The sequence below is a fragment of the Trichechus manatus genome, unplaced genomic scaffold (genome assembly GCF_000243295.1).
Source record: "Trichechus manatus latirostris isolate Lorelei unplaced genomic scaffold, TriManLat1.0 scaffold00001, whole genome shotgun sequence".
NCBI classification, from domain to species: domain Eukaryota; kingdom Metazoa; phylum Chordata; class Mammalia; order Sirenia; family Trichechidae; genus Trichechus; species Trichechus manatus.
In genome coordinates, this window is record NW_004443937.1 from 30,775,727 (window position 1) to 30,789,548 (window position 13,822).

Below are 13,822 nucleotides of genomic sequence, written 5' to 3' on the forward strand. Positions count from 1 at the left end.
TGGCATCTGTTCCCTACACCCGAGACCTGCTTCCTTGATGTTTTCCTCTACTCCAGCCCCTTTCTCCTGCAACCAACCAGAGCCTACTGCTTACTCTAGGAGCTGGCTTCACAAACCCAGGCCCAGGCCTGCTCTGCCCTCCCAGGCTGTCCCAGGCCAGATAGAGCCTGAGGGGGGCCTCAGAACCCTCCAGCCCTGCCCAACCCCTACACTCCATATAACCTAATGACTCCTTGGCCTGCCACTGTCAAACCCTGGAGCTTATGACTCCAACCCTCCAGCGCACAGCTGAGCTGAGCTGTTTCCAGAACCTCTAGCCACTCTGCAGGGCTGAGCACCCGTCTCCCAGCACTGACACCCAAGGAGCACAGCTGGCCCAAGATCACACTGAGCATCAGCTACACAGGTTGCAGGTTTTGTCTCTCTTCAAGGCTTTCTGCTTCCCACCCTAGGTCTCCTTGATGGGAAGGCTGGCAGGATTTCTTTCTTTTTATTGTGCTTTAAGTGAAAGTTTACGATTCATATTAGTTTCTCATACAAAAATTTATACGCACATTATTATGTGACCCTAGTTGCTCTCCCTGTACTGTGACAGCACACTCCTCCTTTCCACCCCTGATTTCCCGCATGCATTTAACCAGCTCCTGACCCTCTCTGCCTTCTCATCTCACCTCCGGACAGGAGCTGCCCATTTAGTCTCATGTATCTACCTGAGCTAAGAAGTACACTCCTCACGAGTATCATTTTATGTCCCACAGTCCAGTCTAATCTTTGTCTGAAGAGTTGGCCTCGAGAATGGTTTTAGTTTTGGGCCAACAGAGAGTCCGGGGGCCGTGTCTTCTGTGGTCCCTCCAGCCTCAGTCAAACTATTAAGACTGATCTTTTTACTAGAAATAGAGTTCTGTACCCTGCTTTTCTCCTGCTCTGTCAGGGACTCTGCTGCGTTCCCTGTCGGGGCAGTCGTTGGTGGTAGCCTGGCACCATCAGCCTGTTCTCAGGCTGATGAAGTCTCTGGTTTATGTGGCCCTTTCTGTCTCTTGGGCTAATATTTTCCTTGTTTCTTTGGTGTTCTTCATTCTCCTTTGCTTCAGGTGGGTTGCGATCAATTGATGCATCTTAGATGGCTGCTCACTAGCTTTTTAAGACCCCAGACGTCACTTACCAAAGTGGGATGCAGAACATTTTCTTAATAAACTTTGTTATGCCAATTGACCTAGCTGTCCCCTGAAACCATGATCCCCATACTCCCGCCCCTGCTACTCTGTCCCTCAAAATGTTTGGTTGTATTCAGCAAACTTCTTAGCTTTGGTTTAGTCCAGTTGAAGGCTGGCAGGATTTCTTGTCAGGCTAACAGATGGGGAAACTGAGGCCCAGAGGACAGCAGTAAGCTTGTCCAAGGTCCTCAGCTACTAGATCCTCACGGAAGGACTCTGCTAAAAACAGCTCCTGGGGCCCTCCTGGGGCCCAGAGCAGGAAGGCAAGAATGCTGGGGCTGGCGTTGACATTTTTCTTCTGCCTTGACCGCTGGGCGGATGCTGTGTGCAGCAGCCCCTGCTGGTGATGACGCGGACTGAGGGCCTGACCTTGCCTGAACTCCAGCAGCTTGGGCTCCTCTGCCCAGGGCCAGGGTGATAAGATGGGTTTGGAGGCTGCTCTGAGGCTGGGGGCAGGGAAGGAGGGAAGGAGAAAGGGAGGGAAGAGACAGGGAAGTGAGAAATGGAGAGAAAAAAAGGGAAGTGAGGGAAAGAAATGAAGGGATGAGAGAGAAGGGAGGAAGAAGGCTGAGCCCAGGAGAGGGATCAAAATTCTGCCAGAATGGGGCCCACCCAGACTCACCACTGAGGCAGATGGAGTAGCTTCTACTTCACACATGCTAAAAGCGAGGCTTAGTGTTGCTGTGAGTCAGAATGGACTCGATGGCAAGGGGTTTGGTTTAGGTTATGGGGGTAATTTGCCCAAGATCCCAGGGTCAGAAAGTGGCAGAACCAGGATTAGAACTCATGGCTTTAGCCCATGCCCTTCTAGGCCTCAAACTGGAAACCACTCAGTGGCCCCAAGACACCCCATCCCTACATCACCAGGAGGGTGGCCTGGTTAAAATGCAGATTCCTGGGACAGAATCAAAGGGGCAGGCCCAGGAATCTGCATTTTAAACAGCGACCTGGTGGTGGGTCTTTAAGCTCTCATGGTGGGAAGCCCTGTGACTCTAGTTCATTTGTGGCCTTTCTAATTCAACTTCCTGTCCCCATGTTCTGGCTGTTCCCCACCCCCACCCACGGCAGCCCAGCTATTTGGGCTGACTGACACTGACCCCCCACCCACCCTGACAGGCCTGGGCCTTCCCCACTAGACCCTTCACCCACCAGCCTCCTGGTCTCAGGTAGACACACCCTTTCAGCCAGCACCGGCCTCTCCTCTGGAAGCCTTCCTGGCGATGCCCCCTCCTTCGGCGCCTGCTAGAGTAACACCCTCCTCCTCCATCTGGAATTGTTTAGAAATTCTGTTTCACTTTCCATGTGAGTCTGCCTTGTTTCCCAACCATTCCCTCCATTAAACAGGAAACTCCCGGAGGGCTGGACGCTTGTCGGTTTAACAATAAGACTCTGAAATCCATGACTTCACCTGACCCTTCAGTCAACCATAAATAGCAGGGCTGGGAGAGCTTTACAAATGAGGAAACCAAGCCTCAGAGGGGTGGTGGCCAAGGCTACGGCCAAGTATAATTCAGAGACAGGTTTGGAACCCACATCCAGCTCCTAAGTCCAGCTCTTTCTGCTTCTGCTTTGCCTTTTATCACCCAAACAACCCTGTGAGGCCAGTATGACAGGGATTAGGTCCCATTGCCCAGATGAGGAAAGTGAGGCCCAGAGATGGGCAAAGCACTCAGCACCATCCTTGCCCATTCCTACTTCTAGCTACACTTGGGTTTGAGTTTAGGTGCTGATCTTTCCTTTCTCCTTCTCTCTGGCTGCTGGGCACTGCTCAGACCCCTTAGCAGGATGCGGCAGAGCTGGGCCCTTGACTCCCAGCCCAGAATCTTCGCCGAGTCCCTGATCTGGTCCCAGTGCCACTCTGGACCCAGGTGCCTCCTCTGCAGATGGAGGCTCACCTCTGGCACAATCCAACTCTGAACTCAGGGCAAGGGACTTTGGACAGACCCAATAGAAAATAAACATAATAGTTAATATGTGTCAAACCCTAACTATGCGTCAGGCCCTGTTTTTCCTTCCCCTTCCCCCTATCCCATAGATGCTCAGTTAGTTGTGGAGTTGAGGAGTTCCATCCAGCCCTGTTCTTTCTGTCCCCTCTATGCACTGAGGTTAAGTCTCTTCATCTCTGACCAGAAACTGCCAGAGCTGGTTCTCCTTACCCTTCTGCCCCCCTCCCACCGCCCCCAACATCCTCTGAGCATCCCAGCCTCCAGGACCACTCCATTCTTGGGCGATTCAGCCCCACCTCCTCTGGGAAGACCTCCATCACAGCCCCGCACAGAGCGGATTTTGCTTAATACCCTGGGCAGATCCCCTTGTATCGCCTCCTTCTACCCTGCCCAAGGCACCCATTTTCACAGTCCCATCGACTGGAGGGCAACTAACAATAACCCAGTTGGCCACAGTGCCACTTCCTCTCTGACCCCTGACCTTTTATGCCCCACAATGAGGGCACAGGATTCTGAAGTACAGGGCAGTTAGTTCGGGGGTGGTATAGGGTCGCTATGAGTCGGAACCGACTCCACAGCAATGGGTTTTTGTTTAACGAGCATAGGGTGAGGTCCGAGAAAGAGATCCAGCCCGCCCACCGCCTTGGCGCTCCCTTGCGGCTGGCGAGCCCGGAAACCCCCCGCCCAACCGCACCCGTCGAGTTGTCGTAGGCAGTCTCCCCGCCCTGGCCTCAAGACGCCCGGAGCCAAAGTGGCGCGCATGCGCAGAGGGAGCCCGCGCCTTTGCGCATGCGCAGCGGTCCCTCTCACTGTATATTAGAGGGACAGCGCTCGCGGCCTGAGGTTGCTCACTGACAAGGGCAAAGGTTTGGCTTGTCTTCTCGGCTCGGGTGCCCGACGTCGCCGCGGTCTCTGTAGAGTCCCCCGCTCAGGTGAGGACCCACGCTCTGGGTGCAGGGCCAGTGGGGGGAAGCCCGCACGTGTCCTGGTAGCCCGGGCCCGGCTCCCCCGGCCATTGAGACCCCATCCCCCACCGTCCCAGTCACTCGCCGCCTCGGGGGTCAGCGTTCATCCCCTAGACTTTCTGCCAGTTTGTCCGCCCCAGCTGCCCCCATTCGGTGCCCTCTTAACATTCGCTTTTAACCGGCCGCTTGAGAATCCCTTTTCATCTCCTTCCCGTTATTTCCGAGCCCTCGACTCCTGGGTAACCTCTGACCCCCATTCCCCGAAGACTGCCTCCTTCCACCAGATCCAACTCGCTGGATTTTACAGCCCCTGCCCTCCCCAGTTAGCCCCAAAGGCCTTTCTCCGCAGATCCTGCCCTTGTTTATGTCGCCTCCTTTCTCGGTTATGCCCCATTCACCGGGCTATGGGGGAAGGAGCTCCGGGAAATCATTCCCTGACAGACCCAGGGCCTGGCTAGGAGCCTTCCTAAGATTTGGAGGTGTGGGGAACAGGAGAGAGTCAAGGTCCCTAAGGTCTAGCCTCCCCCCCCCACTGAGCTGTCAGGGAGCAGAGGCAGCTTTGCCTGCTTGGATGAATGACAGTGACGCTTCCAGCCTCTCTTCTCCCCCTGGGCGTCTGCCAAAGTGTCTTATCTGTGCTGTGCATCTCCCTCCAGGAGCTTCTGACCTCCCAAACCTGTTCCTGGCTTGTCCCACATCGTCCCACCCCCTACGTTATTAATTGTCAGTATTTATTTGGTGAAGCTGCTTTGCAGGTGTTTTTGTGTAGAGCTAGAGAATGAAGGAGTTAGAGAGTGGTCACTGGTCTTTGGTTGAGTCCCACATTGGTGCCATCTTTAGACAGTTTTGAGTGAGACTTGTTAGTATCCCAGGATACCCTTGCTATAAACTGCGGGTGACACCTAGTCCCCAGTGACCTTGCAGTGGTAGTTGCCTGATTATTAGCAAGTGTCGATGTCACTCATCATCAGTCTTTTTACAGGAACCAGGGCACTTCCCAGACATGGAGACTGTTGTTCGCCGCTGCCCATTTTTATCCCGAGTGCCCCAGACCTTTCTGCAGAAGGCAGGCAAATCTCTGTTGTTCTATGCCCAAAACTGCCCCAAGATGATGGAAGCTGGGGCCAAGCCAGCCCCCCGGGCCCTGTCTACTTCAGCAGTTCACTGCCAGCAGGTCAAAGAAACCCCTCCAGCCAATGAAAGTAAGTGTCATTAGCAGTGTAGCGGGAGGTGGAGGTCTGCACTCATTGCTAGACTAGAAGCGTTTACAGTCCACAGTGGCATTGAGGGTCACACCAACAGCAGGGTTACTCTGTGCCAAGCCCAGCTCTTTACAGGGATCAATTCATGGATTGTAGTCCTAACCGTATAGGGTAGGCACTTGTAGTGTTCCCATCTTTAAAGGTGAAACAGTGGCCAGCTTTCCTCCTAACAGGTCTCTGGATTGCATGCCTGTGTCTGTTGCAGTTTCGGCGTTTCAGCAGTGCCTTATTCATGTAAATATTAAATTGGAATGCTTCATTCCAACCTTTTCTTCATCAAATATTTGTCCTTTGGCTTTTAAAGTAGTTTTTTTTTTTTTTTAAAAACGTGTATCTATTTTGTGTATAATTTTTTTGTTTTCTTTTCAATAAAGAGATCACAGTTGAATTTAGTTTTGGTCTGGCTCTGCCAGAAGAGGATGAAGCTTTTCAGATTCCACTTAATCCTAGAAAATATCCTACCTTACAGGTTTCTCTCAGATTTGTTCTCTGGGTGTGGACTTGTGAGAAAGGAGTATTTTTTTCCTCTTAAGTGGAAAGGTGATACTGTGTTTGTAGGATTTGTTTTCCTCTTTACTGTTGTTCAGGAGCTCTGCTGTTATTTTTTTTTTCACTGAAAGACCGAAATCCTCTTTCATCATTTCATCCCTAGCAGTAAAGGAATAGTTGAGTAAAATGTGGCTTGTCCACTTGGTAGACTACTATGCAGCCATTGCAAATGATATTCGCAAATTCTGTTTACTAGCTTAGGCAGATCTTTATAATGAAAAAGGCAGAATAAACAGGTACAGAGTATAAATAAAAAGTATTTTTAAAACATGTACTTAGGAGAAAAAGTTAATATACCAAAATGTTTGCATTGGTGGTTTTGAGTGATGGGACCGTGTTTTGTTTTTGTTTTCTAGACGCTCGCTAATAAATACGTGTTACTTTTATAATGGGATAAGGAGTTGTCTTAGGGTGGGCAGTGAACTTCAGAGTAATTTTTTTGGTTTTCCTTTGTAGAAGATTTTAATGAAAATCATATTGAGACACCTTACCCAATTTGTAAGAGAGGCTAGCCTGTGGTTCACAGGAGTATTCCAGAACTGATGAAGAAAGAAGAAGGAAAGTGAACTAATTCACTCAAGGGGAGAGGGAAGTCATTGTAACTAGAAGCGTGATTACCAGCCAATGTGTTAAGTTAATGTACTTCTTTGATGCATTTAGATAAAGTAGATGAGGTGTGCGAATGTAATTATCCCTGTTTTTTTTTTCCTTAGCGTGCTAATATTTGAACTCTTTTAGACAACAATCTAATGATCTCACCTTTAATTTAATTTCTTTTGTTCAGAAGAAAACCAGTAGTTTATATGTAAACAACAGCAACCTTCTTTGTCAAGAACTTCTTTAGAAAATATTAGCAGAGAAAACAGTGTATAAACACTTCCAGTTACCTTAAAAAGTGTGTCCTCTCATGAAATATGCTGAGTGTACTTAGGATAGAATTTACTGGAAATAATCCACTTCAAGAACTCTAGGTTATCTAAAACTGGAAAATACTACTTTTTAGTATTTATAAGTGAGAAATACTGTGGGTTTGAGAAGGAGCTGGAATGTGCCAAGTAACTCATCACAGGAATATTGTTTCCAGTGAGGCAGATGAGAAACGAGCTAGACTAGCGGGACCTAATAAAAATAAACTTGTGTCTGGCTTATAGGGTAGAGTGAGTATAAAGTTTTTATCTTTGAAGCCATAAGAGAAAGAAACAAGTGGTTTTCTTGTGTGCTGTGCAGCCACATCTGATGCTTCAGTTTTTCCATTTCGTCCCTCAGAGGACAAAACTGCCAAAGCCGAGGTCCAGCAGGCTTCTGATGGATCCCAGAAGACTCCAGATGGGGCGCAGCTTCCGTCTGAACACCTCTCCCCTGCCACGAGCCAGGGCACTGCAAGCAAATGCCCTTTCCTAGCAGCCCAGATGAGCCAGAGGGGCAGCAGTGTCTTCCGCAAAGCCAGTCTCGAGCTTCAGGAGGATGTGCAGGAAATGCATGCCTTGAGGAAAGGTAAGCAGAAGAGGCCAGATCATTAAGCAGCGTGAAGACGTTCTTTTGGCTTGTTTGAACCTTCAGATTTGTATATCAGTCATTACTATGGCAGTATTTGTGTAAACACTTGCCTCTTTTAGGGCCCAGGAGGAAGGTCATCAAGATAAATAAGCAAAAGACTGACAGTCAGTATTGCAAAATGTGGGACTTTCTGGTGTGTGTAGGATGTAACCAGCTTCTACAGTAACTGCCTGATTTCTTACGACACTCTGTAGTCGAAAGCTGCTACCAACTGCCCTTTGTTTCTTTCCCGCCATCTGGTGGGACCAAAGATAAAAACAGATGGGGTTACTGCATTAAGTGCTGGTCTGAGGACCCCCAAGCCGTGTGTCTTACTGATGGTCATCAAGTGGCAACCTTAATTCCAGCTGTGGCTGTATTCTTTGGAGCAGTCAAGCTCCCACCCCCTACCCACTAAAAAAAAAGCTTCACCAGCAGAAATTATGCATATAGCCAGGACTGTGTTTTCTGTGAAGAAAATTGAGATTAGTTTCGGAGGAGGGGGCAGACGAGGAAGACATGCTGACCAGCTAGAGAGTTTTGGACTTGAATGTTTTTTAAAGCTGGCTGGTAGCTCTGAAAACAAAACAGTGCCAAACGTGGGCCATTACAATAACTGAAATAGAAGAAGGGAAGCTTCATACACTCAGTTACAATTAACTTTAGTTATGATTGGCTTTGTGTGTGTGTGTGTGTGTGTGTGTGTGTGTGTGTGAACCAGGCAGGAAGCTGTTTTTTAACAGTATGTTTGGGAGGTCTTGGAAACTCAGAATATCGGGAGTGAAGTAAGTCAGTCACGAAAGGACAAATATTGTATGATCCCTCTTACATGAAATATTGTAGAACAGGCAAGTGTATAGAGACCAAAATGTATTAATGGTTGTCAGGGGTGGGAAGGGAGGAGTCATTGCGTAGGGGGCACCGAGTATCCGTTAATGGTGATGGAAAATTTGACATGGAGTACTGGTGATGATTGTACAAGACGATGAATGTAATCAGTGTCACTGGATTGTACGTGTAAAAAACGTTCGATTGACAAATGTGTTATGTTTTTACCACAATTTAAAAAAAAAAATGGAATGTAGGTCCCATTTGCCTCTTGTTACTTTTGTTACAGAGGTTGTCCAAACCTCTGTGAACCCCCGTGTAATTAGTGTGAAGACCGATGGCGAGGAGCCAAGTGGATTGCTGAAGAACTTCCAAGATATCATGCGAAAGCAAAGACCAGAAAGAGTGTCCCATCTTCTTCAAGATAATTTGCCAAAATGTAAGCCTTACTGTTACTTGTCTGATGCAGGAGAGAGTTTGTAACTTAAACATACATCAGATTAAAACATAAAATTGCATGGTGAGTTGAGGACTGAAAACCATGTTCCTTGCTTGATTTGAGTAGGTGCTCTTGGTCATAATGACTACAGATCCTTTCGGTAGCCTGCCTTCTCTCTTTTCATATCTACCGTCTATACGCCAGGTGCTGTGCTAAACACTTAACATGCACAGTCTCATTTACTCCTCACAAGATGTGGACATCAAGTGGCTTGCTCAGATGGATATTTCAATAACTTGCCTAGAATCTCCCTGCTGCTGAGTTGCCGAGCTGGCATTTGAACCCAGGTCTGCCTGTCACAGAAGCCCAGATATGCTCCTTAACCATCGGGCTGTACTGTCTTTTGTTTGTTTTTTAGCTGTTTCCACTTTTCAGTATGATCGTTTCTTTGAGAAGAAAATTGATGAGAAAAAAAATGACCACACCTATCGAGTTTTCAAAACCGTGAACCGGAGGGCACACATCTTCCCCATGGCGGATGACTACTCAGACTCCCTCATCACCAAAAAGCAGGTGTCGGTTTGGTGTAGCAATGACTACCTAGGAATGAGTCGCCACCCACGGGTGTGTGGGGCAGTCATGTAAGTAGTCCTTGGCTTTCAGAAGCCACTGGCGTTGTTTGATTCGTAGGGATTGCATCTTTTATGGGGGAAATAACATTCAGCAGCTAAAGTGCGTAAGCCAGTGGCTGCTTAGGTGGTATTAGTGGTTCAAGAGTTAATCTATTAAAAATAAAATTGCTTCTGGAGCCATCAAGGGCGGATGAACCCCTGAAGCTATTGCCCTTAAATAACCTTTAAACCTTAAACCGAAAATATCCCTTGAAGTCATCTAAAAACCAAACAGTAGTTTAGCTTAACTAGTAAAAAAAAAAGAGGTCTGCCTTCAGCATTATGCTGTTTAAGAACTGTCTATATGGGATCAAATTGACAACAACAACAACTCAAAAGATTAGATAGGAACCTTAGGGAGCAGTGAATTTATGTTAATGAGGGAGGAATAACTTAGAAAAGGAGGAGGATGAGAATGATTACACAACCCAAAGAGCATAACTGATGTCACTAAATTGTACATGTAGAAACTGTTAAATTGGTATATATTTTGCTGTGTATATTTTCAACAATAACAACAAAATAAATAAAATTTAAAGAAAAAAAAAATCGGTATGAGACCAGTAGGTCAACAATTACTGTAAAGCAAACATGAGAAGATAAAGGAGCAGGGAAACTAGAGTACCAGAAACGGAAGGGCCAGAAGTAAATTAAAGATAATGTTGACACAATGTGAAAGTGTAACTAATGTCACTGTACAATTTATGTAGAAATTGTCAGATGGGAACCTAATTTACTATATGAACTTTCACCGAGAAAATAATAAAATATTTTAAAAAACTAACAAAATGAAATTGCCCTTACTGGGAGCTTTAACGTGAAATGCAGGTGAGATTGCCTCCACTGCGGAGCATACTGTTTACCATTTTAGGTTATGTTAACTTTGTTTCTAATGGGTTCTAGTAAAATTCTATTCCTAGCAATTAAAAATATTATATAGATTACTTTTTTAAAAACTCTAATGCGTGAGTAGTTGGTGGAGCCCCTTCGTATGTTCACGTTTATGGGCTCGTTGACTGTGTGTCGGTTAACTTCCCATGTGAGTGTGCCTTTAATTTAAACACTAGACAGTTTTGCATGGAGACATCCTTGGCTGTGGCTGTGGATGGAGAAAGACAAATCTAGCAGTGCTGAAGGAAAGACTACCTCAAAAAGACACGTTATAAATGATGGTACCACCAGTTGCCATAGAGTAGATTCTGACTCATTGGGACCCCGTGTGCATCAGAGTAGAACTGTGTTCTGAAGGGTTTTCAGTGGTAGATCTTTTGGAAGAGATTGCAAGGCCTTTCTTCCGAGGTACCTCAGGGTGCACTCAGGCCTCCAACTTTCAGTTAGCTGCCAAGCGTGTTAACCATTTGTACCACCCAGAGACTCCAGAATGGATGGTAGGTAGATCCCATCATTTGTGTCCTTCAGGAGAATTGCTGTGATTAGGGAGGACACTTGGGAGAGTTGCTTGTCAGACTCTCCAAGGAAGTCTGCTAAAGAGAGCCTCGTGTGAGCATTAATGATAGACGCATCCTAACATTACATGACTGGTTTGCACAGGGCCTAAGGTAATCACCCTAGAGATCACTTCTTTTTTGTTTGAAAGATGCCCTGGTATTGGGGAGAGTGATATTTCTCAGAGAAAAGAAGTCTTAGTAAATTAACTAGGCTAATCCTTAGTTTTTAGAGTTCTTAGTCACTATTAAATGAATGTATGTTGTTCTTGATTATACCTAGAGGTAAATTTGTTCTTCTCCCATCTAGTCTGAAGATGAAGTTGGTTGAAACTTCTGGCCCTAGGTTTCATGTAAGATAATTGATAGAGCAACATAAGTTTGTTTCCTGGATCTTGGAAAGAGAAAAGATCCACATAATGTTTAGGACCGTGAGATTTATTTTCTGTCTAATGTTTTTTTGTTTTATTGTAATATTTTATTGTTTTAGGTGAAAGTTTACAGAGCAAATTAGTTTCCCATTCAACAAATGGTACATAAAGTATTTCATGACGTTAGTTGTAATCCCCACACTGTGTCAACACGCTCACCATTTCCACCTTGGGTTCCCCATTTCGTTTCTCCTGGTTTTCCTACCCCTTCCGGCCTTCTCATCTGTTCTTTTGGGCAAATGTTGACCTTTTGTTTTCTTATAATTGGTTTTTCTATGGAGCACTTCTTTTCGAGTGTTATTGCATATATCATAGGCCTGTCTGTTGCTTGGCTGAAAGGTGGTTTCCAGGAATGGCTGTAGTTCCCAGTCAGAGGGGTGTCATAGGGCCATAGTCTCGGGGGTTGTTCCAGTCTCTGTCAGGCCAGTAAGTCTGGTCTTTTTAGGAATTTTGTTTTTTGTTCCACATTTTTCTTCTGCTCTGTCTGGGACCCTCTACTGTGATGCTGGTGAGAGCGGTCGTTAGTGGTAGCTGGGCACCTTCTAGTTCTTCTGGTCTCAGAGTTGTGTAGGCTCTGGTGCATATGATCCATTAATCCTTTGGACTGATTACACCCTTGAGTCTTTGGTTTCCTTGACTCTTCTTTGCTCCGGACAGGAAGAGACCATTAGTTTATCTTAGATGGCTGCTCACAAGCTTTTAAGACCCCAGACGCTACTTACCAAAGGAGGATGTAGAACATTGTCTTTATGCACTGTGTTATGCCAGTTGACATAGATACCCCCGAGTCTTTGATCCTTAGCCTGCAAGCTTAGTATCTTTGTCCCAGGAGGTGTTTGGTTGTGCTTAAGAAGTTTCCATGACTGTGCCCCTTGTATGTTCTGTTGTCTCTGTTAGTATACACGCAGTATCTACAAATAATGTATGTAGAGATATCCACAACCTAACCTATATCTGCAAGTGAGTGTGCTCCCTTACGTCCTCCCACACCTCTTTAGCATACTTATCTACCTGTGTATCCCTTCGTAAATTATTGTTTATTAATACTGTTGTTGCAGGATTGTCTATGTTATAGTGATTGCCGTAGTTGCCCTTTGTTCTTGTGTTCCTCTCATTGTCTTCCTTTGCCTTTGTCGTGTTGCGCTGACTTCCCCCATATAGTGTGTTGCCTTTCCCTTCACCAGTATTACCAAGTGTCTTCTATTTAGTAATTTACTCTCCCTCCCCCTCCCTTCCCTGGTAATCATCAAAGAATGTTTCTTTCTTTTTTTAATTTTTTCCCGTACAAAAATTTATACATACATTGTTATGTGACCCTAATTGCTCTCCCCATATTGTGACAGCACACTCCTCCTTTCCACCCCTGATTGCCCATGTCCATTCAACCAGCTCCTAACACTCTCTGCCTTCCCATCTCACCTCTGGACAGAAGCTGCCCATTTAGTCTCTTGTATCTACTTGAGCTAAGAGGCACACACCTTACGAGTATCACTTTATGTCCCACAGTCCAGTCCAATCCCTGTCTGAAGAGTTGGCCTCAGAAATTGTTTTAGTTCTGGGCTGATAGAGATCCAGGGGCCATGCTTTCCGGGGTTCCTCCGGTCTCAATGAGACCCTTAAGTCTGGTCTTCCTACTAGAATTTGAGTTCTGCACCCCGCCTTTCTCCTGCTCCATCAGGGACTCTGTTGTGTTCCCTGTCAGGGTGGTCATTGGTGGTAGCCAGACACCATCTAGTTCTTCTGGTCTCGGGCTGATGAAGTCTCTGGTTTACGTGGCCCTTTCTCTCACTTGGGCTAATACTTTCCTTATGTCTTTGGTGTTCTTCATTCTCCTTTACTCTAGGTGGTTGGGACCAATTGATGCATCTTAGATGGCTGCTTGCAAGCTTTTAAGACCCCAGACGCCACTCACTGAAGTAGGATGCAGAACATTTTCTTAATAAGCTTTGTTGACCTAGGTGTCCACTGAAAGCATGGTCCCCAGACCCCTACCCTTGCTACTCTGTCCCTCAAAGCGTTTGATTGTATTCAGGAAACTTCTTAGCTTTGGTTTAGTCTAGTTGCGCTAACTCCCCCTGTCGTGTGTGCTGTCCTTCCCTTCACCTAAGATAATTCTTGTCTACTATGTAGTTAGTAAATAACCCTCACCCTCCCTCCCCACCCTCGTAACCATCAAAGAATGTTTTCGGAAAAAAACCTTTTCTTGAGTTCTTATAATAGTGGTCTTATGCAATATTTGTCCTTCTGTGACTGACTAAATTCACTCAGCATAATGACCTCCAGCTTCCTCCATGTTATAAGTTGTTTCATGGCTTCATCATTGTTCTTTACCATTGTGTACTATTCCATTGTGTGGATATACCATAATTTGTTTATCCATTCGTCCATTGATGGGCACCTAGGTTGTTTCCATCTTTTTGCTATCGTGAACAGTGCTGCAGTGAACATGGTTGTGCATATATCTATTCATGTGACAGCTCTTACTTCTCTAGGATATATTCCAAGGAGCGGGATAGCTGGATCCTATAGTACTTCT

General features: G+C 46.1%; 1 protein-coding gene across 4 annotated transcripts in view; it reads left to right on the plus strand.

The window, feature by feature from the left end:
- Positions 1-3,977: 3,977 nt before the first annotated feature.
- Positions 3,978-13,822, plus strand: part of ALAS1 (5'-aminolevulinate synthase 1) — a 26,727-nt gene continuing 16,882 nt past the window's right edge. The window contains exons 1-5 of one of the 4 annotated variants that reach the window (XM_023727163.1): positions 3,978-4,092; positions 5,108-5,327; positions 7,203-7,430; positions 8,590-8,739; positions 9,158-9,380. In XM_023727163.1, the coding sequence (XP_023582931.1) occupies positions 5,129-5,327; positions 7,203-7,430; positions 8,590-8,739; positions 9,158-9,380 (800 nt within the window). In that variant the 5' untranslated portion in view covers positions 3,978-4,092; positions 5,108-5,128. The other 3 variants (XM_023727172.1, XM_023727154.1, XM_023727180.1) reach the window with 3 other exon arrangements.